The sequence below is a fragment of the Hydra vulgaris genome, chromosome 03, assembly GCF_038396675.1.
Source record: "Hydra vulgaris chromosome 03, alternate assembly HydraT2T_AEP".
NCBI lineage: Eukaryota > Metazoa > Cnidaria > Hydrozoa > Anthoathecata > Hydridae > Hydra > Hydra vulgaris.
The window spans coordinates 59939502-59964679 of record NC_088922.1 but is presented as its reverse complement, the minus strand read 5'-3'; the positions used below and the strand labels follow the sequence as shown (position 1 = coordinate 59964679).

At 28.5% G+C, this 25178-nt stretch overlaps 1 protein-coding gene and 1 long non-coding RNA gene across 2 annotated transcripts; both read left to right on the top strand.

The window, feature by feature from the left end:
- Nucleotides 1-12: 12 nt before the first annotated feature.
- Nucleotides 13-4490, top strand: LOC136078312 (uncharacterized). The gene is made up of 2 exons (XR_010637707.1): nt 13-4170; nt 4308-4490. It is a non-coding gene; the product is annotated as an uncharacterized LOC136078312 (long non-coding RNA).
- A 1490-nt stretch (nt 4491-5980) lies between these two features.
- Nucleotides 5981-8458, top strand: LOC105845947 (uncharacterized). The gene is made up of 2 exons (XM_065793859.1): nt 5981-6161; nt 6262-8458. Exon 2 carries the CDS (start codon nt 6308-6310, stop codon nt 8276-8278), a length of 1971 nt encoding a protein of 656 aa, XP_065649931.1. The 5' UTR covers nt 5981-6161; nt 6262-6307; the 3' UTR covers nt 8279-8458.
- Nucleotides 8459-25178: the final 16720 nt, after the last annotated feature.

The window sequence follows — 25178 nt, the reverse complement described above, 5'->3', positions numbered from 1 at the left end:
TTATTTATAATGTTATTAATTTCTAATAAATTATTATATATTATTTCTTTGCTTAGACAAATTGAATTGAAACTATAATATATTAAGTCTTTATATATACTTTTTAGAGGCATTTTAGGGTGGATACTCCAGCTTGCATCTTGTAATGTGTAAGATTTGTGAAGTTATTTCTCCCTTTTCAAATTAACACAATTAAAATTTTTTTTTCAATTTTTATTGACATTTTTTTCAAGTTTGAAAAAGGTAGGGGGGGGGGGGTTCATTGGGTGTGGCACACGCCCCTCTCCTAGTAAAATAATCTCAATAAACTCAATTTAAAACCTTTTTTCAAATATCTTAAATTTTTTTTTTGTTGTTGTTGGATAAGACTGGGCGAGTGGGGGGGGGGGGGTGCGTTGGGCGTGGCACATGTCCCACCTCTAATGTCAATTTATACACCACTTGTGTATGTTGTAAAATAAGAAAATGTAGTTTAAACTTTTTAACACAAAATATAATCAATGTTTTTAAGGTTATAATATTTATAAGAAATTAACATTTCGCTACGAGGGTGTTAAAACGTAACAAAGACACCCACCCTTCAATCTATAATAGACCACTAATATTTGGAAATGAAATGGAAGCAAATTAGATTAACTTTTTATGTATAAAGATAACATATTTTATCAGAAAAACACTCTTTCGTGTGAAAAACTTGTATTTTTTTAAGGTTACTATGGTGTTCCGGTACCCCCTCTGGCCCTCTAGACACCCCTTTTATCTATAGAGTTATGTAAACTTGTAACCTACTCTTACATCTAACTTTTGATACCAAGTTATAGGCGTTTGGATAAGATTTGACAAAGTTATAACAATTTCAGTGAAAAAAAAAAAATGTTGGAACCGGTTTCTTCAATAAATACATATATCAAAAATTTGCTACTAAAAACGTCATAACTTTTTTTAAAATTGTTCGTTTTTAATAATTTTTTCACCATTAAAATACTGTATTGAAGGGCTTTCGAAGGATATATAACATTTTAGTATATGCTCAATTTAAAAAAATCAGTCCACGTACCTAAATTTATATATTCCCGAAGAATCTAGAGGAGAGAAAAAGATGTAGTGAAGCTATCCAAAGAACTGGTTTTATTGTTACAGACTATACAGCAGTATGTCGACTGCATTGGCCAAATGAAGCACCTTTTGAAAGCAAATATGGGAAGCAACGACCTTTAAATCCACCATCTGTTTTTAAAAATATTCCGCTTAGTTGTTTAGCCACACCAGCAAGTAATGTTAGAAAAACTGTAACTTCAAGCGGTTTTTGAAGCATTTTACCAGATGAGTTAAATGATTTTCTAAAAGAGGATGAACTTATATTTGACGATATTCAATCTTTGTTAAGTGGTAATAACGATGTTATTGTTTTCCTGGTTAATAAAAAAAGTTTACACATACAATTAAAAATGTACAAACTTGGTGTTCCATTATTTATTTTAGTAATTTTTAATGATTATTCATTTGTAGCTAACCATAATGGCACAACTTGTAATATTTCATCTTTAGCTGTAAACAAATTAAGTTAATAAAAACAAAATCAGCTTTATTTGAAGCAGTTAGATTTTTTAAAAATAAAGAAAGTTCGCTTCAGTCAAATATTCTATTCGAACACCTTAATGCTATGAGAAAAGTTAATGTTGGTGAAGTTTTATATACTCCAGATATTATATGTAAAGCATATGAGTATTTTGCTATGCGACGAAGTTTATATGATTGTTTGTGTATTGACTACAAGTTGCCAAGTATAAGGACTTAATGCGATTGACTTCAAAAATAAGCTCAATGGAGGACCTAAGATTTATAAATAGTATTTTTATGAATTTAAATCCATTGAAAAGAACTTCCATACTACTAATTGATGAGGTCTATGTCAAAGCTTCATTACTTTACCCAAGAGGTGCTTTATTTGGTCAAGCAGTAAACTACCCTGAAAAGTTAGCTAAAACAATTTTATCATTTATGATTAAATGTCTTTTTAGAGGTCCAGAATTTATATCTAGAACTTAACCTGTCGCAAATCTTTCCTCTGAATTTCAGTTTGCTCAATGTCAACAAATTGTTGATACGATAAATAATATTGAAAATAAGACACTGGTAATAATTTCTGATGGTAACCATGTAAATCAAAGATTTTTTGGAATGTTTAAAACAGTTGATAGTAAACCATGGTTAACAACATCATATTTATTGTATGATTATGTGCATCTCTTAAAATCTATACGAAACAATTGGTTGACAGAAAAGACTGGCAAACTTCAATTTTTGAACAATAAAGAACTGGCTTTGGCTAAGTGGAGTGATTTAGAAACTATATAAAACTGAGTGCAATAGCCTTTTTAAACTTCCTAAACTTACAGCTAAATCAGTTTATCCAAAACCAATCCAGAGACAAAATGTAAAGTTTTGTTTGTCTATTTTTTGCAAAGAAACAGTAGCTGCATTAAGAACGCATCCAGAGATTGAAAATAAAGCATTTGAAGGTACTGCTGTATTTATTGAAAAAATAATTTTTTTTCAAATGTTGTTAATGTCAAAGCACCTGGTGCTGGCATTCGGTTTAGAAATGAATTGTGCGGAGAAATCCACTCAGTTGGTGATCAACAGTTACAACTGCTACGAGATATTGCTGAACTGTCAAATTTAACCTACAGGTAAGCGTGTAAAACAGCTTACGCTAGATACTAGCAATGCAATAGCGCATTCATGTTATGACTTTATTGATCTCGTAGAAATTTGGTTGAGTAATGGAGCAAAGTATGTCTTATTAGGTTGGTTTTTAACAGATCCACTTGAAAATGCTTTTTCTAAGCTTCGACAGGGATCTGGAGGTACTAACTTTATAAACGCTAAATCTGTAATTGAAAAAATTAATATTCAACATACTAAATTGATATTACAACTTGACATTCCTGTTGATGGTATCAATGGTCATACTTGTGACATATGTTTTAGAGATTTTTCTACTGATGAAAAAGAACTTCTAAATAATATTCATGATCTTGAAAGCTCAGTTAATAAATCTACATTAGAAGCTATAGTTTACATAGCTGGCTATGTGCAAAAAAGCGAAATAAAAATTTATGATGATTCTACCAATTATTATTATAAATATGGAAGTTATCTGTATAGCCTAAACAGAGGCGGACTTGAAATTCCTTCTGATACTCTTGTCCAATGGTCAATATTTTGCTTTTTTTTTTCAAGGTGCTACTGACTCTTTATTCAGAACATTTTGTGTTACTCAGTTTCAGTTCATTACTGCTAAATATAAATTTAAAATCACAAAAAAACAATGCAGAGTATATTCTAATATTCTGCTAAAGAATTACTCACTAATTACCACTCCCAGCAGTAGCAAAGAATCTAAAACGAAAATACTAAAGCTATCATAATTTATGTGAAAATTAGTTTTGTAATTTATTATGCTATTTACTTGTTATGTTTTTTATTTTCTCATTAGCCTTTATGTCTCTCAATATGTTTGGATTTGTAAATATTTAACCTGTTGAGATATATTGATAAAACTTTTTTTTTGCTTGAATCAACTTTTGTTGGTGTTTTTTATTGTTGGTGATTTTTATTGTTACCATTTTTAGCAAAAAAAAATTAAATATACAGTTATCTTTCTAATATAAAGATATACTTTGTTATGGTTCTGCTTGTTATTGATACTATTTAATATTATATAAATATTCTTAATGAAATTTGAAATACGAAAAATATGATTATCTTTTAACAATTTTTTGGTTTTCTTTTTATACTTTCGTCTTTACTAGAGATTATTATTAGAAAACATAGACTGCCATTACACCCTACCTAATATAAAAATATATCAATATAAGTAAAAGTGAAAGTTTAATCGGCCTTCAGTTTTTACGGCATTTTACGCGATGTCGAGGCCTGTTAATATAGAAGGCCGTGTGTGTGACGAAAATGTAAAGATACTTTTGCATCCAGTGGCTATTGCACCCAACGTCTACATCATTGTAAAGTAGGTTTTTACATTTTTGTTTTTGTTTTTTTGTTTAACTACTTATCCTAATTGATCACTTTTTTTCAGGATTCTCCTCATGGTTCAAGCTCATTACGCATAATATGTGTTCAACTACCCATAATACGTTAGTCATTGTAAGTAATAAATTAGGAAATAATTATTTGTGAAATGTTGTAGTTATTAATGACTTCAACCTGGCTGTCTCTTTCTCTGTCTCTCTCTATATATATATTTATATTTATATATATTTGTATTTATATTTTTTTTTTAGAAAATGTTTGAAAAAAGTTAGAAGATACTAAAAACCTTGGTATTATGCAAGCCGAAGCGTTTTAATTAATTCAATCGACAAAAAACGGCGTGTAAATCGCAAAAGAAAAAATAATATTTTTAATATTCATTTTGGATGTATTGATTAATAGCATTTATTTTAAAATAAATTCATTTTGCAACACGTTTTTTAATTTTATAAAATTTCGTCATAATAGTTTAAGGTAAATCCCACATAGGTTATAGGTGGAAAACATCACATGTAAAAGATCAAAAATGCTATATATTTTGAATACCAAATCGGATAAAGTAGCAAATACCAGATTAAGTTAAGTCTCTCTGAAAGTTTCGATGATTAAATTTAAATTACTATTTAAGTAATTTTTAAATTAAAAGAATTTTAAAAATTATCATAGAAGCATTCGGACTTTCATTTGTCTAGTATTGACTACTTTTATACCATCTGGATTAAAATATGTGGCATTTAAGATCTATAACATGTAGTATTTTCCACCTATATCCCATGTGGGATTTACCATATGAAACCCACATGGGACAAAATAATAATCCCCACATGGGTTACATATGGGAAAAATCCACACGTATCCCATGTGCGCTTTTTCACTGGGATGGAGGTGGAAAACAAGGTTACTTACAAGATAACCATACCTTAAATTTTCATAATTTTATGTTAAAATATAAAAGCCTTTTTTCCTTTTCTTTATATTTTTTTATAAGTTATTTAATTGAGTCCTGAATTTGCAATGCAATGTTGGAAATGCCGCAGTAATTGTCTGCGGAAAAAGCTTTAGGACACCTCTTTAAAGCTAAAACCGCTCATGAAGGAACTGTTTTAATTTGATTAAAAATTTCCAGAACGTATTTTTAAATAAAACACCTGATTCCATAAAAAGTTATCAATAAAAACTTCTTACTTACTTTGTCAAACAAACCAGAGGCGCCGCCAGCATTTTTTGGTCTTTGAGAAAGCTAACTTCCAGACATGGAGCAAACTCCAAACAATTATATTTTAAGTTTCGTAATCTTTCAGCGTTCAAAAATTATGGCAATATCAAATTTGCAACCCCTCATATTGAAGGAGGTTTAAAATTTATATGATCATAATTTTTGAACGCTAAAATATTTTAATATAAAATTTAAAATTTATCGATGAATATAAGTCTAGTTGAAAATAGTACAAAAAATGTTTCATCAACTTATTGCTCTCACGGTTGGGGCAGGGAAGGACAAAATTTTGGGGCTTTTTTGTTCCCAAGCTCCAATCACCACAATTTTTTGCAAAGCATCTTTATTTGACATAAGTATAAACATATAAATGTTTGGAGTTTGCTCCATGTCTGGAAGTTTGCTATCTAAAAGACCAAAAAATGCTGACAGCGCCTCTGAAACAAATCCTTAAAAAGGTCATGTATCTAGTTTTATTGGACTTTGATCTCATTAAAAAATATTGATTACCAAAAGGGTAATCATTAATTTCAATATTCAAAATATTTTATTATTTTGAATATTGAAAATCTTATACATATAAAAGAATAAAATTTTTAATATTTATAAAAATAAAAGTTTACTCAGGTATCTCAATTGGTTTTCAGAATATTTTTTTATTTTAGCAAATTCAATAAAAGTTTTGCGCGTATATTAGAAACAAAATTTGTCTTTTAAAAGATAATCTGCTCTGAATGCATTTAATGCATTCAGAGCTGAAACGCAGATTATCTTGAACATGGTTTTCATCGTTAATACGATATTCTTAGTAATTATTTTTTATCGATTTTTAGCATACTTGTCTATATTTTTACCTGCGACGTTATAAAAAATAATTTTAATACATAGCGTAAGTTTATAATTTATTTTTTTTTAATAATTTTTGTTGTTATAAAAATTATATTGAATTTAGTTACTTGTTATTAAATTTATTATTCATTTATATCAAGGTAAAAAGTGACAAAACAAATCACTGAGATAAAAAAAGTAGCCGAAATGAAAGGAGATGAACTTTCGCTTTCAGGCGTTCTGGAAACAAATATTTTACCAATTTTAGTAACAACAAGTCAAACATGTTTATTAAGTGAAAATATTGTGTTTGAAGCTGGGTTTGAATTTACAGTTTTGCAACGAAAAAACGTAATGCTCATATTTGGAACGGACTGGCACGGAAAAACATTTCGATTAAACACAGAAATGTTAACCGATCTTCACGTTGACATTGTCGATGAATTTTATCCAACTAGTTTAAAAGAAATCCAAGAAATCATTCCAAAAATAAGTTACATTCTGTGTAAAACAACTAAAAGCATAGAATTTTTTAGAATAAGTAAACATGAAACATTTTCAGATCTCGAAAAAATAGTTTTGATAACTTGCGGAGGTCAAACTATTTATCAATCTCTTGATTCATTGCTAAATAAAGACCACTTTGTATTTGTTCATTGTAAAAAAAACATGAGATTTATAGAGCTTTTATCAAACAATATTGAAAATGGAACAGTAATAAGGTTTAAAAATTGTTTTGATTATCAAATTCCTACTGGGACCGTTGTTATAAGTGGTGTCTACGCGCACGACTCTATCTTAATAGTAAGCAAGCTTTTCAGAAATCATAATAAACTTCTTTATCAAACTTTTCTACTTGATTCAGGTATCAAGGTTTTTCTTTCCGAGAAACCATTACCATTGGAAATTGTTGAGTTTGGAAATTATGATTCAGCTACATATATTTCCAGAATAAAGGCAGTTATGCTTTCTGTTTTTCATGACATTTATTCTCCTATATTTTATGGACAAATTATTGTGGACATTTCATTTAGAAATGAGGTTAAAAAAGCCAAAGATACCGAGAAAGGAGCAAAGAATAATAATAAGGAAGATACTGAGAAAAGGGCAAAAAACAATAGTAATTTAAACGGTTTAGAAGAGAAAGTGGAAAACAAAGTAAAAAATGTTAGTCGTCCAACATCTCTCTTTTCGCCTTTAATAGCAAACCATTGCTTAACTAATTGTTTACCCAATAACTCATTCTATAAAATCGAAGAAATTTCACCATTTAAAAATATTTTTGAACTGTCAGATGGCAAAAATAATGCAAAAAGCTATAAATACAAACTGAGAGAACAACCAATACAACAAAAAAACTCTAATGATGATTCTGGCATTGATTCACCTGATGCAAATGAAATTTTTGAACAAGTGCTGGCTGACTTCACATGCAACGATAAAAATTTCGAGGGACAGTGTCATAAATCAAATGCATATGAAAATGATCTAGCAAAATCTAAAGGTGATGAAATAAAAGAATATTTGCAAGTAAAGCATTCAAAAAGTGATACAAATTTAAGAGATACGAGTTCAGATGAAAATGTAAACACTTCAAAACTACTTGAAGCAAATTATCCAACCTACAATGCGTATTGTAGTGTAGATTATTCTTCCGTTAAACCAAGACGATTTTCAAGTGTTAGTCAAAAAAAAGAGATAGAAAGTTTAGAGGAAATAAAGGCATGCTCGATTAAAGATATAGAAAAAAGGTTACATGAATTACAACTCAGTAAATTTGTTAAAAAGTTTAGGCAGGAGATGATCAATGGTAGACTGCTAATCAATTTATCTGAAAATGCGCTTTTAGAAATCGGTTTATCACACTTTGAAGCACGAAAGTTACACAAATACATACACGGGTGGAGAGCAAACATGTTAAACTGCTGTGAAAACTTTGAAGATGAGCCTGTAAAAAATTGGTCAGTAAACGACGTTAAAAAAGTTATGAAAAAAATAAAGTTAAATCGCCTGGGAGTTTTTGCTGTTGAAAATCAAGTTGACGGAGATTTGCTTGAAGATCTTATTAGAAATAACTATATCATAACATTAAAAAAAGACTTCGGTATAAGATTAACAACTGTAGAAACTGAACGATTGCGTGGTTATGTATACAAGCAATTAAGTTATAAAGAATAAGCAACCATGATGTTTGAATAATAATCATGAAAAGCAAGTCCATTAAAATGTAAATAGCATATATTTAGTATAAATTCTTTAGTTTGATGTAAAAATATACTAGATATCAATCATATTTTTTTCAAGTTGGTGTTATTATTTTACAAACACCTTAGTATTTTAAAAGAAATGTATATTTAATTTAATAGATTTTTATGTGGCTCAAACCCTGCCAAACTTATTTAAATTTTTTTAGACCTTAGTGTTCTTTTACTTCTTATTTTCTGCCCACACTCTTCTTCTTCATACTTATTTAGATTAATCTATTTTCTGCCCACACTCTTCTTCTTCATACTTATTTAGATAAATCTATTTTCTGCCCACACTCTTCTTCTTCATACATTTTTAGATTAATCTATTTTCTGCCCACACTCTTCTTCTTCATACTTATTTAGATTAATCTATTTAATTTTTACTGACCTAAAAAATCAAACTTAAAATAATTATTGTAAAATAATTTACTATTACAACAATTGGAACAGTTCAATTGTTCTTTTAGCTACTAAAGCTGGGTCTCGTCAAATATAGAAATTACTAAATTTTATTGTAGATTTACATAACTAACTAAAAAAGTAAAAAGTATATATTTTGGATATATAGTTATAATCCTTTGTCAGTATCATAAATATGGTAAGTACGTTACCAAAAATTGTAATTTTTTCAAATCTAAATACAAACTAAAATTTTTTTTGAAAAAAACTACAATACCATTTATTTTTGCTAAAATATATTGGTAAAAATAAACATCCCAAAAAAAAAATTTCAGATTTTTTTCATTTAACTTTCCCCCTGGACCAGCAAAATCGGCTGTTTTTGATGGTTGTTGAGATTTTTTTTTCTAAAAAAGTGCTTAGTGGGTAAGGATAGAGTGGACCTGTTGAGCTCAAATTTTTTGCCCAACTTATAATTAGAGATTATCAAGAATTAACTTGACAAAGCTAACCGAACAACGAGAAAGAGGAGATCTTATTGAGCAATACAAAATCATTAGCAAAATCGACAAATTTAACTTCGCAGTCCCTCAGCATCAACCAAACACCGAGTCTTTATAGTACAGTCTCCAACCGCGTGGACAGGTAAAACAGCTAAAAGCACAACTTGTACGAAACCGTGTTGTCAAACCATGGAATGCTTCTACCCAAAATGTGGTAGACTCAAAGAGCCTGAACAATTTTAAATATAAACTTTCTTTGCTTTTGGTGCCTTGACTTTATTTGAAATCTAAAAATTATATTTTCATCACAGAGTGGCCTGGTGTGTCGCTCTTTGTAAACAACTTGTAAAATTTGTTGATCATGAATAAACCAAACAAATAATCAATATTGACGATTTGATTATTGTAGACACTATTATCAAGAACAAAAATCTTATTCGAACAAAAAACTTATTCGAACCAAAATCTTGTTCGAATAAAAATCTTATTCGAATAAAAATCTTATTTGAACAAAAATCTTATTCGAACAAAAATCTTATTCAAACAAAAAAAATTTATAAAAGGAGAACTGTGCTCGGTTATTTCAAACAGAAATTCTAAAAATTTTGATTTGAAATTTTTTTTTCTGTAATTCACAGCAGAACACCCTTGTGGAGGAATGTCTTCCACATCAACATGGCATAGGGCCCCCACCGGGGTAAGTCCCCGGTGTATAATAAATAAGTTTTTTATTTCATTTCGCGGACCGTTTTTATGGAATAGTATAGTTCTAAATACTTCTAAAGATTTTTCTCAAGAATGTAATTTTGATTCTTTTAAATAAAATCTTAAAAAACTCATTTTTTTAACTGATAATATACTAATCTATTTTTAAATTTATGTGTATATATTTAATGTATATTCTTTTTTATTTATTTTTTTGTTTGTTTTTTTATCCACAAGCAATTAGCGGTTTCTCTGTGACAAGACCTGATGGTCTTCTTTGAGTAATCCGCGTTCTTTATATTTATTTTTAATATTTATTTCTTAACGATATCTTGACTTGTTAACTCTTACTATTGTAACAAAGCTTTGTTTATTTAAATTGTAATAAATATTGTAATAAAGAACAAAAAAAAAAAAAAAAAATCCGGCCCTTGATTATCAAATGACAAAGTATTAAAATTAGTTTTTATTCCCATAATCTAGATCTCAAAAATCAAGCATGTGATGGAGGATAACCTATGACTTGAAGTCAAGACAAGAATTTATTCTGGACAATGTTATTGAACGAAGTCACTGAACCGACGTTACTAAAAATTCTGTATGTTTAGTAAGGTTGGTTCAGTAACTTGTTGTTTAAAAAATAATTTAAATTATTTTTAGACAATTTTATAAAATTTTGTATTAGCTGTTAACATTATAATAAATTTCAAAATAACATGTAATAAGTTTTTTTAATTTGATAAAACTAAAATTCAAAAAAAAAAAAAAAAAAAAAAAACATAACAAAAAAAAACACAAAAAAAACATTAGTTTCTTTTGCAACTCTAATGGTACTTACATAAAGTTTTTCACATTTCAAATTAATATTCTATAAAAATAAAATATATTTATTTATAACGAAATTGGGTATAATTTAAAAGAATGCAAGTATAACTTCAATTGAAAAATTTTTTGAACAAATATTAGTTCCGATATTTCACGTTAATAAATAATAAGAAAAAAAATAACTTATTTTAGCTATTGCTGCAACCAAAAAGATACATTATTTAAACCTGATTAAACCACTTGGCAATTAACAGAATGAGAGAAATAACAACACAAATTCTAAAGTGTCTTTTATAGTTCAAATAAATAAGACTTCATTGTGCACAAGAAATACGGATTTAGTTACTCATTTATGAATTTATTGAAGAACTTATACTGAATATATGTTATTTACAACTTAACAGATTTGTTTCTCATAATTATTATTCCAAAAATCATGGTTTCTTAATCTTTATAATTTATTTACTTAAATAGATAACCACGTAACCATTCATATTCTACTATTAAAGCTATTAAAGCATTTGCTATTTGCAAACGCTATAAGCGCATTTGTTAGAGTTCTGGCTTGAGCAAGAGATTCGAAGTTCGATGCCAGCTTCGGTCAGGTAAGCGATCTTGGTAAGGAAGGAGGTTTAAACTTCCTAGTAAAATGATCTTCTACGGTGCTCTCTGATTAGACCGTTAGATCTTCTTGAAGCATCTAAATGACTGATTAATAAAAAACTTTTGATTTTTGCGAAAGTGTTTTGACAAAAGAGGTTCTACTTATAGTAAAAATATTTTTCAATCGAAACAAAAACTTTTAACGTTATTACATCATGCCTTTTGGTAAATATATTATTATTGCTATATCATTATATTGTAAAAAAAATAATAAGCAAAACAAACTCCATCTGGATATATGCACTATGCTAATTTTCGTACTTTACATATTCAGTAAGATACTTATAATTATACATATTCAGTACGTAGATCACACTAGATACTCTTTAAAAAATATATTCAAATCTATAAAAATATCATACAAATTCTCATTGGTTAAATTTAATAAAATAAAAATAATTATATATTAAAAAGATAAGTAGGAAACAAAAACAAATCCACTAAACTAGATGCATTACGTTAAATCTTTTACATTACACGTTATACACTTACCTAATGCATTAAATTGATATGACTACTATTGCATAGCTACCGTGGCTCATTGGCTTTAAGCGTCGAATCAGTATGCTTCGAATTCTCAAGTTCGTTTTCTCATCGGTTTAAGGTTACCATACCTACATTTCTGAAAATAACTACATTTTCTTATATTGTCGAACAAATCTTTTACAATATGTTTTAGACAATGAAATTTTTAGAGATGATTTAAAAATACTTGAACTATAATTATTTAAAAGAAAAATATATATATATATATATATATATATATATATATATATATATATATATATATTAAATTGAACCAGGGGGTTGCTTAAAAAAGTAAAGGCTCAAAATAAAGTGCAGAATATTGGTTAAAATTGGTTATGATTATCTTCAGAATATTTGTTTACAGCAATTAATAATGTAGTTAAAAATGGGATGTAGGACTTTTTTTTTTATTTTATATATATGTTTCAGGGGGTAGTATCTTAAAAACAAGTTTTTTATAAATAAATATTATTTATTAAAAAAAATATTAAAATCTGCTTCCTACATCCCATGCTAAATATCTATGCGGATGTATTTTCAAAATTTCAAAAAAATGGGGAAAATACTTTAGTCAGGGTCTTCTGCACAGTGATGCTACCCACAAAAATGTTTAAACTGAGAAAAACAGTTTAAACATTTTTGTTTTATTTTTCAAAACTTGCAAAAACATCCTTCCTCCACTGAAACTTAATTTAAATTTTGACGGAATACTTATTGATGCATGCTTCTTTAAAAAAGCAATCAAGAACATAATATATATGATCAACTGCTCAAAAATATAGAGTTTGGCATATACCTTTAGTATGTAATAGCATATAATTTTTTTAAAATAATAATTTTTTTTTTTTATAATTTCTACATAAAAAAAAGTATATTGAAATAGAGATGTATATATGTTATATAAAAGATATATATTATTAATTTCTTTTTGAATATATTATTACCACCAAAAATATTTATAAAATTATCAAGGTACGAATTAAAATAAATTTGCAAAACAAATTTTATCTTAGCATCTTTTTAAGGATAAATAAAGAAATTTAAACTTTGTATATATGCACTATATAACATTTGTATATAAGCACTTTATCTTGATTAAAGCAAAATAAAAAATTAAAAATGCTAAATGCCTTTCAAAACAAACTCGATGGCATTTTTATCAACAAACACTACATTAACATTTTAATCTGTAAAAACAGGAGCACTTGATAAAAACAAAGGGGTTGCTTGTCTTTTGACAGCTTTTCTTTTACTAGTTGTTACTGACAAATCTTCTGGCTCCGTAGACAACCCAAAATTACCTGCAAAATTTGAAAAAGAAACGAATAATTTGACAAGAAACTGCTGCATCAATCTCAGATTTTTTTTGAGTTTGCAGCTTACACCGCCGCCACCGCTTTTATTACACCGCCTAGTTTTTTCAAGTATTACTTTTTGCTTCAAATTTAATCCGAATACTACGTTGTTGCCGGGCAGCAGTAGCCATATTTCTGGAAATTGGTAATCCAATAGATTTTAAAGGTTCTAATTTTACTTTGCACCAGCATTAAACTGCTCCAGTGTTTCTAAAACTGCAGTTTCAACTTTTATTCGCCCGCAAAACTTAGTTTTAGAACATTTGGACCTAAGAACCCCATTAACAGATTCATTTTGATTTTGTGTCAGACCTAGCAAACAGCGATTAAGAAGCTCACTGTTTGTAAGATTTGTGAACAGTGGTCTTAAAAGGTTAACAAATGAATTTGGGAGTTGTTTAATACTATATGGAATTTATTTAACACTACAAAATTGTGATCTGTTTCTCCAATATGAACACCAAGATCAATATGCTTTGGACAGAGAGAATGTTGTTCATCTAAAGATTTTGAATTATCCTGAATCATATATTTATAAAATAGCCCACACAGCTTTTTTCATTAAATCAAGATTCCCACCGTTGTTACGGATAGCTTCCCCATAATAATTTTGCATTTTATCAATTATCTTATCTGTAAACCTTTTGCGACCTCCAACAGTCTTTACATCTAACAACTCGAGGCCTTTGTTCTTCCTTTTTAATTCCCTAGGACCAGCACCCATCCTCTTCTGAACATGTCCTACACATTCCTCATTTTCAACTTCATATCCATTTCTGAAAACTTCACTACATCGATTTCTAACTTTTACAAAACTGCGTCTCCGTCTCCAACAAACTTAACATACTTAAGTGCTCCTAATTCCACTGACCGCTAAAAAATCTCACAAGCACTATCGCTCTCCATGCTATCTGCTGAACCTTTGTGGTTAAACAAGGAAACACTTTTGTGTAATACATGTCACTCATTAAACAATTCAGTACCAAAACCAAGTTTGTTTTTTTGTTTCATATATGTATAACATACCAAACTCTTGACAATAGCATCAAGGACTTTGCCTGTCCATACAGAAATAACAAAAACAACACCAATTTTTGAAGCATGTTCGCGACGTTGCCATGTTCCATCAACTGTAACACCTAAAACATCGTTTATTAGCTCAATTTTTTCAGGATCTTCAAGTTGTGTATTTTTTAGCAAATGTTGACGTGCTTGATTCATTATTTCCTCCGCTTTATCTCTTGAATTAACATGGAGGTATTTTAAAACTTTTGTTGTACGGTGAATTATTTATAGGAGATAATAAATTATTTATAGGAGATAATAAATCCATATCAGCACAAAATTTTTTAAGACCAGCATGACCAATAGTTAAACTGGCATATACAGAGCGAACATTGACATCAAGTGGTTTTTCAGATTTTGAAAGGTACAATTTGACACGTGAACTAGTTTCAAATGAACTTTCTTTTAAACAGCTTGAGCATTTAAAAAAGAAGGTTTCAGCAAGTCCGTATTTGTGTGACGGCTTTTCTAAAAGACTAAAAGAGAAGATTTTTTACAAAGACCCAGTTTTTACCCAGTGAAACATCTTTAAGTTTTTTATGTAACAACTTTCCGTCAATTTATTTATAACCGCTTGCAGCTAAATGTACTCCTTGAGTTACATGATATAACCCAAGATGGATAATAGAGTTCCTTGTAACAGGCCTATTACTAATTAAATTTGATTGGCATTTATTTTGTCAGCACTTTTATTTGTACATTTTTTCTTTGATTTTTTATATCGAAGTTGAGTAGATCTTTTTTCATGTTATTCTTTTAAGAAAACCTTTTAAATATACTTTAAATAGAATCAGAAAGAAATATACACGACAATAGTATCAAAAACATAACAGAAGATAAATTAATGTCAGGAAATAGTAAAATAGTATAATTTACAAAAACGATGATTGAAGGTTAAAAATTTGTATTATTCATAAGATATAATCATTTTTTATTTTTTTATTTTGAATATATATTCGTCATTATTAATATAAGTTTGTACAACATTTTACCGTGAAATATATGACTGGAGCAAGTAGAAGACAATAGTCTTATCATCTTGCCCCATTTTTATTGTTGACAAAATATAACAAAATATAAACCAAATACAAATATAATAAAATATTTATAATACATATAATTTTTTTTATTTTTTACTTCTTTTACAATGAACATCATTAAATAACCAAGCAAGTAATTAATAGAATTTCTAGAAAAAGTGTAGATTTAAATTGAAAAAGGAAAAATTTTAAAAAAGAAAAAATTTTAAAAATAAGAGATTGTTTCATTAATGTTGAGGTCTAGTAGCTGTTGCTTTACAACGCATTTAAAATGTTGGAATGAGTTTATCGTTTTTTGATTTTGTTTGTTAGAAATGAGTTCCACAATTGGGGTCCTCTGCTGGATATTGAGAATTTAGATTGTCTTTTTTTTTTTTTTTTATTCACCTCCTCAAGGCCGAGAAGGCCACTACAGATGAGGAGGCTACTTAATAGTGGTTATAACCCTCTCTTAACTCTATAACTCCGAAACACGAACCTTGAGGAACAAGGCCGCTGCGCGGAGAAACAAGTTGAGCGCGGTACTACCAGGGACGTGGTGGGGATCGAACTCCGAACCTCTCGCTTATGAAGTAAGCGCTTTACCACTACACCACTACCGCATTTAAAGAGGTTTTCAGAATATAGTAGTTCTTGATAGAGTATTTTGTTTGATATTTGTGATTAATAAGGCGAAAAAAGTTTTGGAAGACTTCAGGGACCAGATCATTTTTGAGTTTAAACATGAACTGAAGAATGCAATAGATATTTTGTTCGTAGATATTAAGAACTCTAAGTTCCTTCATTAAATGTTTAGAATTGGCATTTCTATTTGCGTTTGTTAATATACGGCATGCTTGTTTCTGTTTTTTATATATTAGGCCTAGTTTTGATTGGTAGGTACTAGCCCAGGTAATATTGCAGTAGTTAATATAGCTATGTATATATGCAAAATGAAATTTTTAAGGTATGCATTATTTAAAATATATCTGGTTTTATGCATAATTCCAATGTTTTTAGATATTTTGTTTTTTAATTTATTAATGTGGTCTTTCCAGCTAATATGTTCATCTAAGAATACCCCGAGAAGTTTAACTGAGAACGCTCGATTTAGCCTAACTTTGTCTAATAGAATATCTGGAAGTTTTAATGGTAGTTTGTCTGAATTGTATGGTTTTGTGAAAAAGATATAATTGATTTTCTCAATGTTAACAGAAAGTTTGTTTGCTTTAAACCAATCGCTCAACTCTTCAAGTTCCTGATTTACTGTATTAAAAAGTGTAGTAATGTTAGAGTGGGTATAGAAAGCTTGAGTGTCATCTGCAAAAAGAATGAAGTTCAATATACTAGAAGATAAAAATATGTCATTTAGATAGATTAGGAAAAGCAGAGGTCCTAGAATAGACCCCTGGGAAACACCACATGTGACAATTTAAAGGGGAGTGTATGTTTGATTATAAAATAAGGCTTGTTTACGGTTGTTTAGATAGCAACTGAACCATTTTACATTTTTATTTTTATACCATAATTATAAAGTTTGTATAGAAGGATCTCGTGGTCCACTGTATCGAAAGCCTTTGAAAGGTCGATAAATACTCCAAGGGTGTGTTTGTTTTTGTCGAAGCCACTTAAAATTTCGTTAACTAATTTTATTACAGCATGTTCAGTTGAGAGGCCTTTTTAAAATCCGTATTGGTTATTGTAGAGGATGTTATGATTTTGAAGGTATGTAAAGAGTCTATTATACATTATGCGCTCCAATATTTTTGAGAAGCATGGGAGTATGGAGATGGGTCTGTAGTTAGATAAAGTCGAGTCATCTCCGCTTTTCAAGACCAGAATCTTTTTCTGGACTGTATGGTTTCAAAAGCATTCAAAGGCTCATCAGGAGATAAGTCATACTCATCCATTGTAAAGTCTACTTTTTTTAAGTGTGATTTAAATAGTTTTTTACTTTGAGTTATTTTATTTGCTAACGTCTTACCAATGTTTATAAAATAATTGTTAAAGCTTTCAGCAATTTCTTTTTTATCACTGATAAATATGTTTTTATCATTAGTATTTAAACGTTTAGGCAGTGTATTACCAGTGTCAATCTTTTTTTTTCCTATTATTTTTTTTATAACATTCCATGTTTTTTTATTTTATCAAACAAGTTTTTTTAATTTTTGTATTTGTTTTCATTTTAGTAATTTTTTTTTTTTAAAGTATTTTTTATAGAGTCTTTGTTTTTTTTTTGGAAGATTTAATAAGACCTTTAGAAATCCAAGGACTTTGTAAGCTTTTAAGTTTAATTATTTTTTCTTGCTTTGGAAACGCTTTTTCATACGCATCACTGAACTCTAAGTTAAAATATTCATAAGCGTTATTTGCGTCTTTGTAGTTGATGAGTTGATCCCAATCTACCAGTGATAGATAGTTGCGAAAGGTTTCAATGGTATTTTTATCTATCTTTCTTTTTGTAACGCTTATTAATTTGTTTGATTCCTTGATTTATTTTTCTTTGTATATTGAATTTGATGTGAAAAATATTGGGAAATGATCACTTATATCAGTTCTTATGATTCCGCTTTGAGTGTGATATTTCGAGAAGTTTTTAATAAAAATATTGTCTATAAGAGTTTCAGTTTGACGAGTTATGCGAGTTGGTTTATTAATTAATGGTAAAATATTGTGCTGATAGAGGAGATTTAGAAAGCGTTAGGCTTTATTATCATTTTTTAGGTTTTAAAGGTTTATATTAAAATCCCCCATTAAGTATATTTGTTTATTTCTAACGCTTACTAAATACTGTTCTAAATAGTTTTCAAACGTTGTTATATTTCCGCTAGGTGGTTGATACGTTGCGGTTAAATAAACACTTTTTTTGTTATGAATCGGTAGTTCTATAGTTAACGACTCACATTCCGCATTACAATTACTAAGATTTTCTGATTTTTCAAAATAAATTGAAGTATGAATTAAAAAACATATTCCGCCTCCTCTGCCACCAACTCGGGTTTGATGAATTGATTTGTATCCTGGTAATTGAAGAATCGAGTTAACGGAATCTTCAATTTGACACCAAGTTTCTAAAAGACATATTACCTTGAATTCATGGTTTATGTTTCGTAACATAGCTTTAAGATTTTCAAAGTTTTTTTTAAGACTTCTAATGTTTAGGGTTAATGTCGAAAATAATGGTTGCGATGAGTTAAAATAACAAGATACTTCCTCAACATTAAAGTAACAAGAGTCAATTTCAATTTCATTAAAAAGATTTATATCAGGATCTTTATTTTTATTCAAAAGCAGTGAATTATTTTTATCAAAAAACTTAAAAGTTTTTGTTTTATTTGTTTTGTCAGCCATTTATATTATAAAAAATAAAAATATATTTTTGAAAACGAAAATTTAAATTTTTACTTACTTAGATCTTTCTTGGTAAAATCACTTTTGAATTTAATCATTTTGTCGTACCTTACAGCGACGTTCTCTCCGTTTTCTCTCCTTAGCTTCGCCTCTGAAAATAGCTTCTTTCTAATAATTGAAGTCTCTCGAGAATAATCTTCGTTTATATAAATGTTTAGTTCTTTGAGTCGGTGGGCTTCTTTCAGGATTTTTGTTTTGTATTTAAATCTTAGTAATTTTAGAATTATTGTTCTTGTTTTTCCGTCTTTTTTATACCCTATGCGATGGGCTTGTTGGATCTCTACTTCATTCGCTTCCAAAGTTTTAGAAAATAATTTTAAAACTTTATCTTCGGTCTCATCCCAGGTTTCGTTAACACTTTCCGTAATCCCTTCAATTCTAAGATTATTTTGTCTTGAGCGATCTTCTAGTATTCTATTTTTCTCATTAATATTTTGTATTGGGCTTTCTTTCTCTAAGTTGTTACTTACCGTTTTGACTTTCTGTTCAATTAAATGTTCGTGAAAGTTTAGACTTTCCTTTAACTCATTTAATTCTTTTTCTAGTTTGTTTATTTTGTTTAATTATCAGCAGATTTGTTTTCAATCAATCCCAATCGATCGTTTATTATTTTCAAATTCGAACTCAGAATGTCAACAAAGTTTTTTTCTTGTTGTTTTAGTATTTTTTCAATTTCTTTTTTGTATTCATTGAACATTTGAGTCAGCATTTTCTTTATTTCTGATACTGTTGCAGCCCTATTTTTTATAATACAATTCACAAGGAACGAAATATATCATAGAATATACAGATTTTAAGACACGTGCTCAACTAAGACGCCATCTTTAACCCGCAATCTTTGAAAAAATTTCCTAAACGGTTTTGGATAATATAGCGGTTTTATTTTTTATAACCGTTTTTTACTATAATAGGAATATTGATACCCCTTTTTGATAAAAGGGTACCAATATTCCCTCAAAGTATCGTAGAATTAAATATATTTTTAACAAATAGAATTAAATCCATTAAAAAAGATTTATTTTAAAATAATTATACAATTAAACTGTTTTGAAGATGTCAACATTTAAAACTGTATACTTATTTTTTTTAGAAAAATTCAATCAATATCACAAGGAACGAAATATTTTTTTTTTTTTATTTTTTTATTTTTTTATTTTAGTTTACATTATTTACATGTCGTAATTTACATGTAATATATAAATATATAAACTTGGAATCTGGAAGAAGATCACAACGATCTTGTCGCCAGAACCATATAAAAATTACAATATAAATATAATATAAAGTAATACAAGTAGATTATGACAAAATAACAATCCAAAACATTTCAAATAATAAATCGTTAAAATAACATCTCAAAAATATTTCAATATATTATCCGTTGAGAAAATAATATTCTTTAATTTGTTTTTAAAAACAGAAAAAGAGATAGATGAATCAAAATTAGGCTGGACAATTTTATTCCAGAGATAAGGTGCTCGATAATCTATACAAAATTGATTAAACTTTGTTTGACAAAAGGGTTCTTTTAAATAGTTTTTATTTCGCAAACTATATTTATTCTTTTCTTTAAAGGTAAATAGATCTTTAAAAACATGTAATAAAGGGTTGTTCATACAACAAAACGTAAAACATAAAGTATTATACAAATTAAGTTCAAATACGTTTAATACATTCATTTCTTTGAATAAAGGTTTTGTATTTGAAAAACGATTTAAAAAATGTATTATTCGCATTGCATGTTTCTGATGGCGGTAAAGACATTGCAATTTACTTTTACCTGTACTTCCCCAGGCAATATTTGCATAGTTTATATAGCTATGAATAAATGAGTAGTATAGTTGTTTTAAATTATTTTTATTTAAATAATTTCTGGCCTTATAGAGGATTCCAATACTTTTCGCAACTTTTGTTGATATATAATCAATATGAGTTTTCCATGTCATATTTTCGTCAAGATAAATACCTAGGAATTTTAAAACGGAATCTTTTTTTATTTCTACTTCATCAATATAGAGTTTTGGTAAATCATTGGGCAAAAAACGCTTTTTTGTTGAGGAGTGGAAAAGGATCCACTTTGTTTTGTCAATATTTAAGGTTAGTTTGTTGCATTTAAACCAAGTCGAAATTTTTATAAGTTCTTCGTTCATATTTAAAAAAAGTTTGTTAATGTCTTTGTTTGATAAAAATAAATTTGTATCGTCTGCAAACATGATGCTCATAAGGTTCGAGGCCTTACTTAGATCGTTGATGTATACTAAAAAGAGAAGTGGACCAAGTATAGAACCCTGTGGAACACCACATTTTATTTCAATTAATGTTTTATTTTGAAAATCAATAGGAAGCATATCTTCTCCGTGGTAGACGAATTGCTTTCTATTTGACAAGTAGCTTTTATACCATTTGATCAATTTACCAGTTATTCCGTAGAACTCAAGTTTTTTAAGTAGGATATCATGATTGACTGTATCAAAAGCCTTTGATAAATCGACAAAAACACCAAGTGTATATTGTGATTTAGCAAAAGAATTTGAGACTTCACGTGTAAACTGAATAATGGCTTGTTCAGTTGAACTATTTTTTTTAAAGCCGAATTGATTTTTATATAGTAAATTATTTGAAATCAGGTAGTTGTATGTCTTTTCAAAGATGATTTTTTCTAAAATTTTTGAAAACGTAGGAAGGATAGAAATAGGGCGATAATTATTGACGTTTGATTTTTCACCGTCTTTATAAATCGGGATAACTTTAGCAATTTTTAATAGGTCAGGGAAAACCCCTTGTTGTATAGATGTTTTAAAAACTTTAAATAGAATATTTTTCAAACTTTCAAAGCAATCTATAATTATGTTACCGTTTATTCCATCGGCACCGATTGCTTTGTGTCTTTTTAGAGATTTGAAGGCTCTTTCAAACTCTTCAATTGATAAATCTAGGAATAAGTCATGGGGAGAAAGTAAATTATTAGAAGTTGTCAAAAAATCATTAAAGGAAGTATTCGTAGAAGGAATCCTATCAGCCAGCCTACTTCCGACATCAGTAAAGTATTTATTAAATTCTTCCGCTATTTCATTTGGTTCATATACACATAAATTGTTTATTTTAATCATTTTCGGAATTTTCGGAATCTTCGGAAAATATATCATAGAATATACAGATTTTAAGACACGTGCTCAACTAAGACGCCATCTTTAACCCGCAATCTTTGAAAAAATTTCGTTAACGGTTTTGGATAATATAGCGGTTTTATTTTTTATAACCGTTTTTTACTATAATAGGAATATTGATACCCCTTTTTGATAAAAGGGTACCAATATTCCCTCAAAGTATCGTAGAATTAAATATATTTTTAACAAATAGAATTAAATCCATTAAAAAAAGATTTATTTTAAAATAATTATACAATTAAACTGTTTTGAAGATGTCAACATTTAAAACTGTATACTTATTTTTTTTAGAAAAATTCAATCAATATCAATATATATATATAATATCGTGTTTATAAGAATGTTAAAAAAAATCACAGGTCATTGCAAATAGTGATAAAGAAAAGACCAAAAAAAGAATATTAGAAATAAATTAACAACATAATAAAGGTTTCATAAAACTTATATATCAAGAGGTAAGATATAGAAAAAAAAAAAATATAATGTGTTCACATATTTACATGCACAAATAAAAAATTATAAGATAAATATATACACAAAAAATAGTTTTAGAGGTAAAGGATGAAGTTAAATGTAACTTTTTAGGTAGAAAGGATGGAGTAACCAGGCAAATGAACAATTTATATACTGAATTAAGTGATAATACCGAAGAATTTTGGATGTAAGATATAAGATTTCACTTGAAAAATTTCTTGGGCAGAAATGAATTATTCGTATTGCTCTATTTTAAAGTAAAATGATTTTAGACAGACGGTTTTGGATTGTACCAAAACTTGACATGCATATCGTAAACGTGAATCGAAAATTGAGTGATATATAATAACAACAATAATAACAACAATAATAACAAAAGGTGTGTTCTTGGGAGTGTCAAGTAAGAATCTAACAACTGTAGATCTTAGATTTTAACAACTGTTTTTCGCTAAATTTTTTAAGTTTATTATTAAAATCAATCACTGATTTAGCATTGACAACTTTACTGTCCAAGCGATTCCAATTTTCAATTATACGGCTCGTGAAGAAATGATACCTCGACAAAAAGTTTTGAACGTTCTACCTTCTCAACCTTTGTGTCCTCTAGTTAGTCTACTCAATACTTCATGTTTGTTTATGGCTTTTTACATTTGGATAAGACCAACGTTTTCTCTTCTATTAGTTAGGTTTTGTAAGTCCATTTTCTCCAATCTTTGCTCGTAACTGTCTCCTTTTTTGTAGCCAATTTTTGTAGTTTTTCATTAATTTTTTTCAATTAAGTTGATATCTTTAATAAAATATGGGTTCTATATTTGAAAAGCATATTCTAAGTGCGGCCAAACAAGAGACATATATAATACTTTTGTTTATGTTTTATCTGGATAGAGAACTGCGTGCTTTAACATATCCAATTTTTGATTCGCTTTACCATTTTTTCAATGTGGTATTCCTACTTTAAATTGTCCAAAACAAGATTTCTTTTCAATGATGTTATTATTAGTTCATGTTGGATGATCTCTGTTTCTGAGGCATTTTATTTATAATTTATTTTCGGATTATCACAACCAAAATGCATGATTTTGCATTAATATTTATTAAAACTAATTAGCCACTTTTTTTCCCAGTTAAATAAAATGTCAAGATCAAACTGTAGAGAGTGATTTGTTTTATTATTTTCTATAACTGCAATTAAACAATTCTCTGTTTTCGACTTGCCAAAAAACCTTTACACCATTGCAACTAATTTTTCAACAATACCAAACAACTTAAGTTTCAAGAGGAGTCTGAAATGCGGAACTGAATCAAATGCCTTTTAAAAATCCAAAAAGACAACATCAACACGTTTTCCTTTATTTATTGCTTCTGTTATTATGTCTAATGTCTCAAGAAGATTTGCCACACAATTTTTTGATACAAACAACAGAGGTCAATGAAATTAGGCGGTAGTTGCCTGCATGCAGCCTACCTCTTTTTTAAAAAATTGGTGTAAAATTGGCTTTTAACCAGCTTGTAGGCAATATTCCAGTTAAATAAGAGTGGTTAAATATCATACAGTGTAGCCTAGCTAAACTGTCAGCACACTTACTTAAAAATATTGGATGAACTTTATCAACACCTGGAGACTTGTGCATATTTAAATTTAATAATCGTTTTTTTATATCTCTTTCATTAAACATTGGGGTAGGGCAAATTTTTTCTGTTATACTTTCTCATATAGACATATAAGATAGACTTACGTTTATAAATACAGAACTGAAAAATCGATTTAATTGATTAGCAATAACTTAATTGTCAGTCGATATTTCGTTGTTTTCAATTGAAATTGCTCTTATTCGTTATTGTCTTTAGCTTTGAGTCTACTGTTAATGTTAGCATAAATTTGTTTTGGATTTTTTTTCCAAGAGGATATTGAGCTATATAGATAGTAACGTTTCAAAGTTAACGTAATGTCGAACTTTAGCTAACAAGCCGTTAGAACGGCTTAATTTGAGAGTTAGGTCAGTTACGTGTTTTGAATGAAAAATTCATCTTCGCAACACCAAGATAAGTTAAAAATTCATCTTCACAACACTAAGATAAGTTATATTATTAGATAAAAATTGTAAAGTTCAAGTATTTTGGAAGATTCTTGTTAGTTTTGTTAGAAAAGTTAATATGTTGCGTCTATTACTATTTCTTAATGTTTCTTCTGTCTTTTTAGTATTCAATGAGATTTTATTTGCTTGAAGCCATTTAACAACACTGGCCATATCCTAGTCAATATATTTATTTAGTTTTTCAAGAGAGCTTGTTATTAATTAAAGATTAGTATTGTCAGCAAAATGATACGTATTTGATTGTGTGATAGAAAGATGAAGATTATTGATATAGATAATAAATAGAAGAGGACCTAATATGGATCCCTGAGAGATACCAATGTAAACGCTTTTAATATCTGAGTAGGTGCCATTTAAGTTTACAAACTGTTGACAATTAGTAAAATACGATTAAAACCACTGCAAGGATATGCCGCAAAAGCCATAATAGTTGAGCCTCGATATGTCATAGCCTACGGTGTCAAAGGCTTTTTTTAAACCAATGAAAACCCCACAAGCAAAGTTTCCATTGTCAATACCAACTCTTATACTTCCTGTAGTTTTGATTAAAGCGTGAGCTGTAGAATGCTTTTTACAAAATCCAAACTGGTGTTCATATAAACATTGATTTTGGTTTAGG

What these genes read in the sequence shown, in the direction of transcription:
- LOC105845947 (XM_065793859.1), top strand. Translation starts at nt 6,308, where the DNA reads ATGAAAGGAGATGAACTTTCGCTTTCAGGCGTTCTGGAAACAAATATT.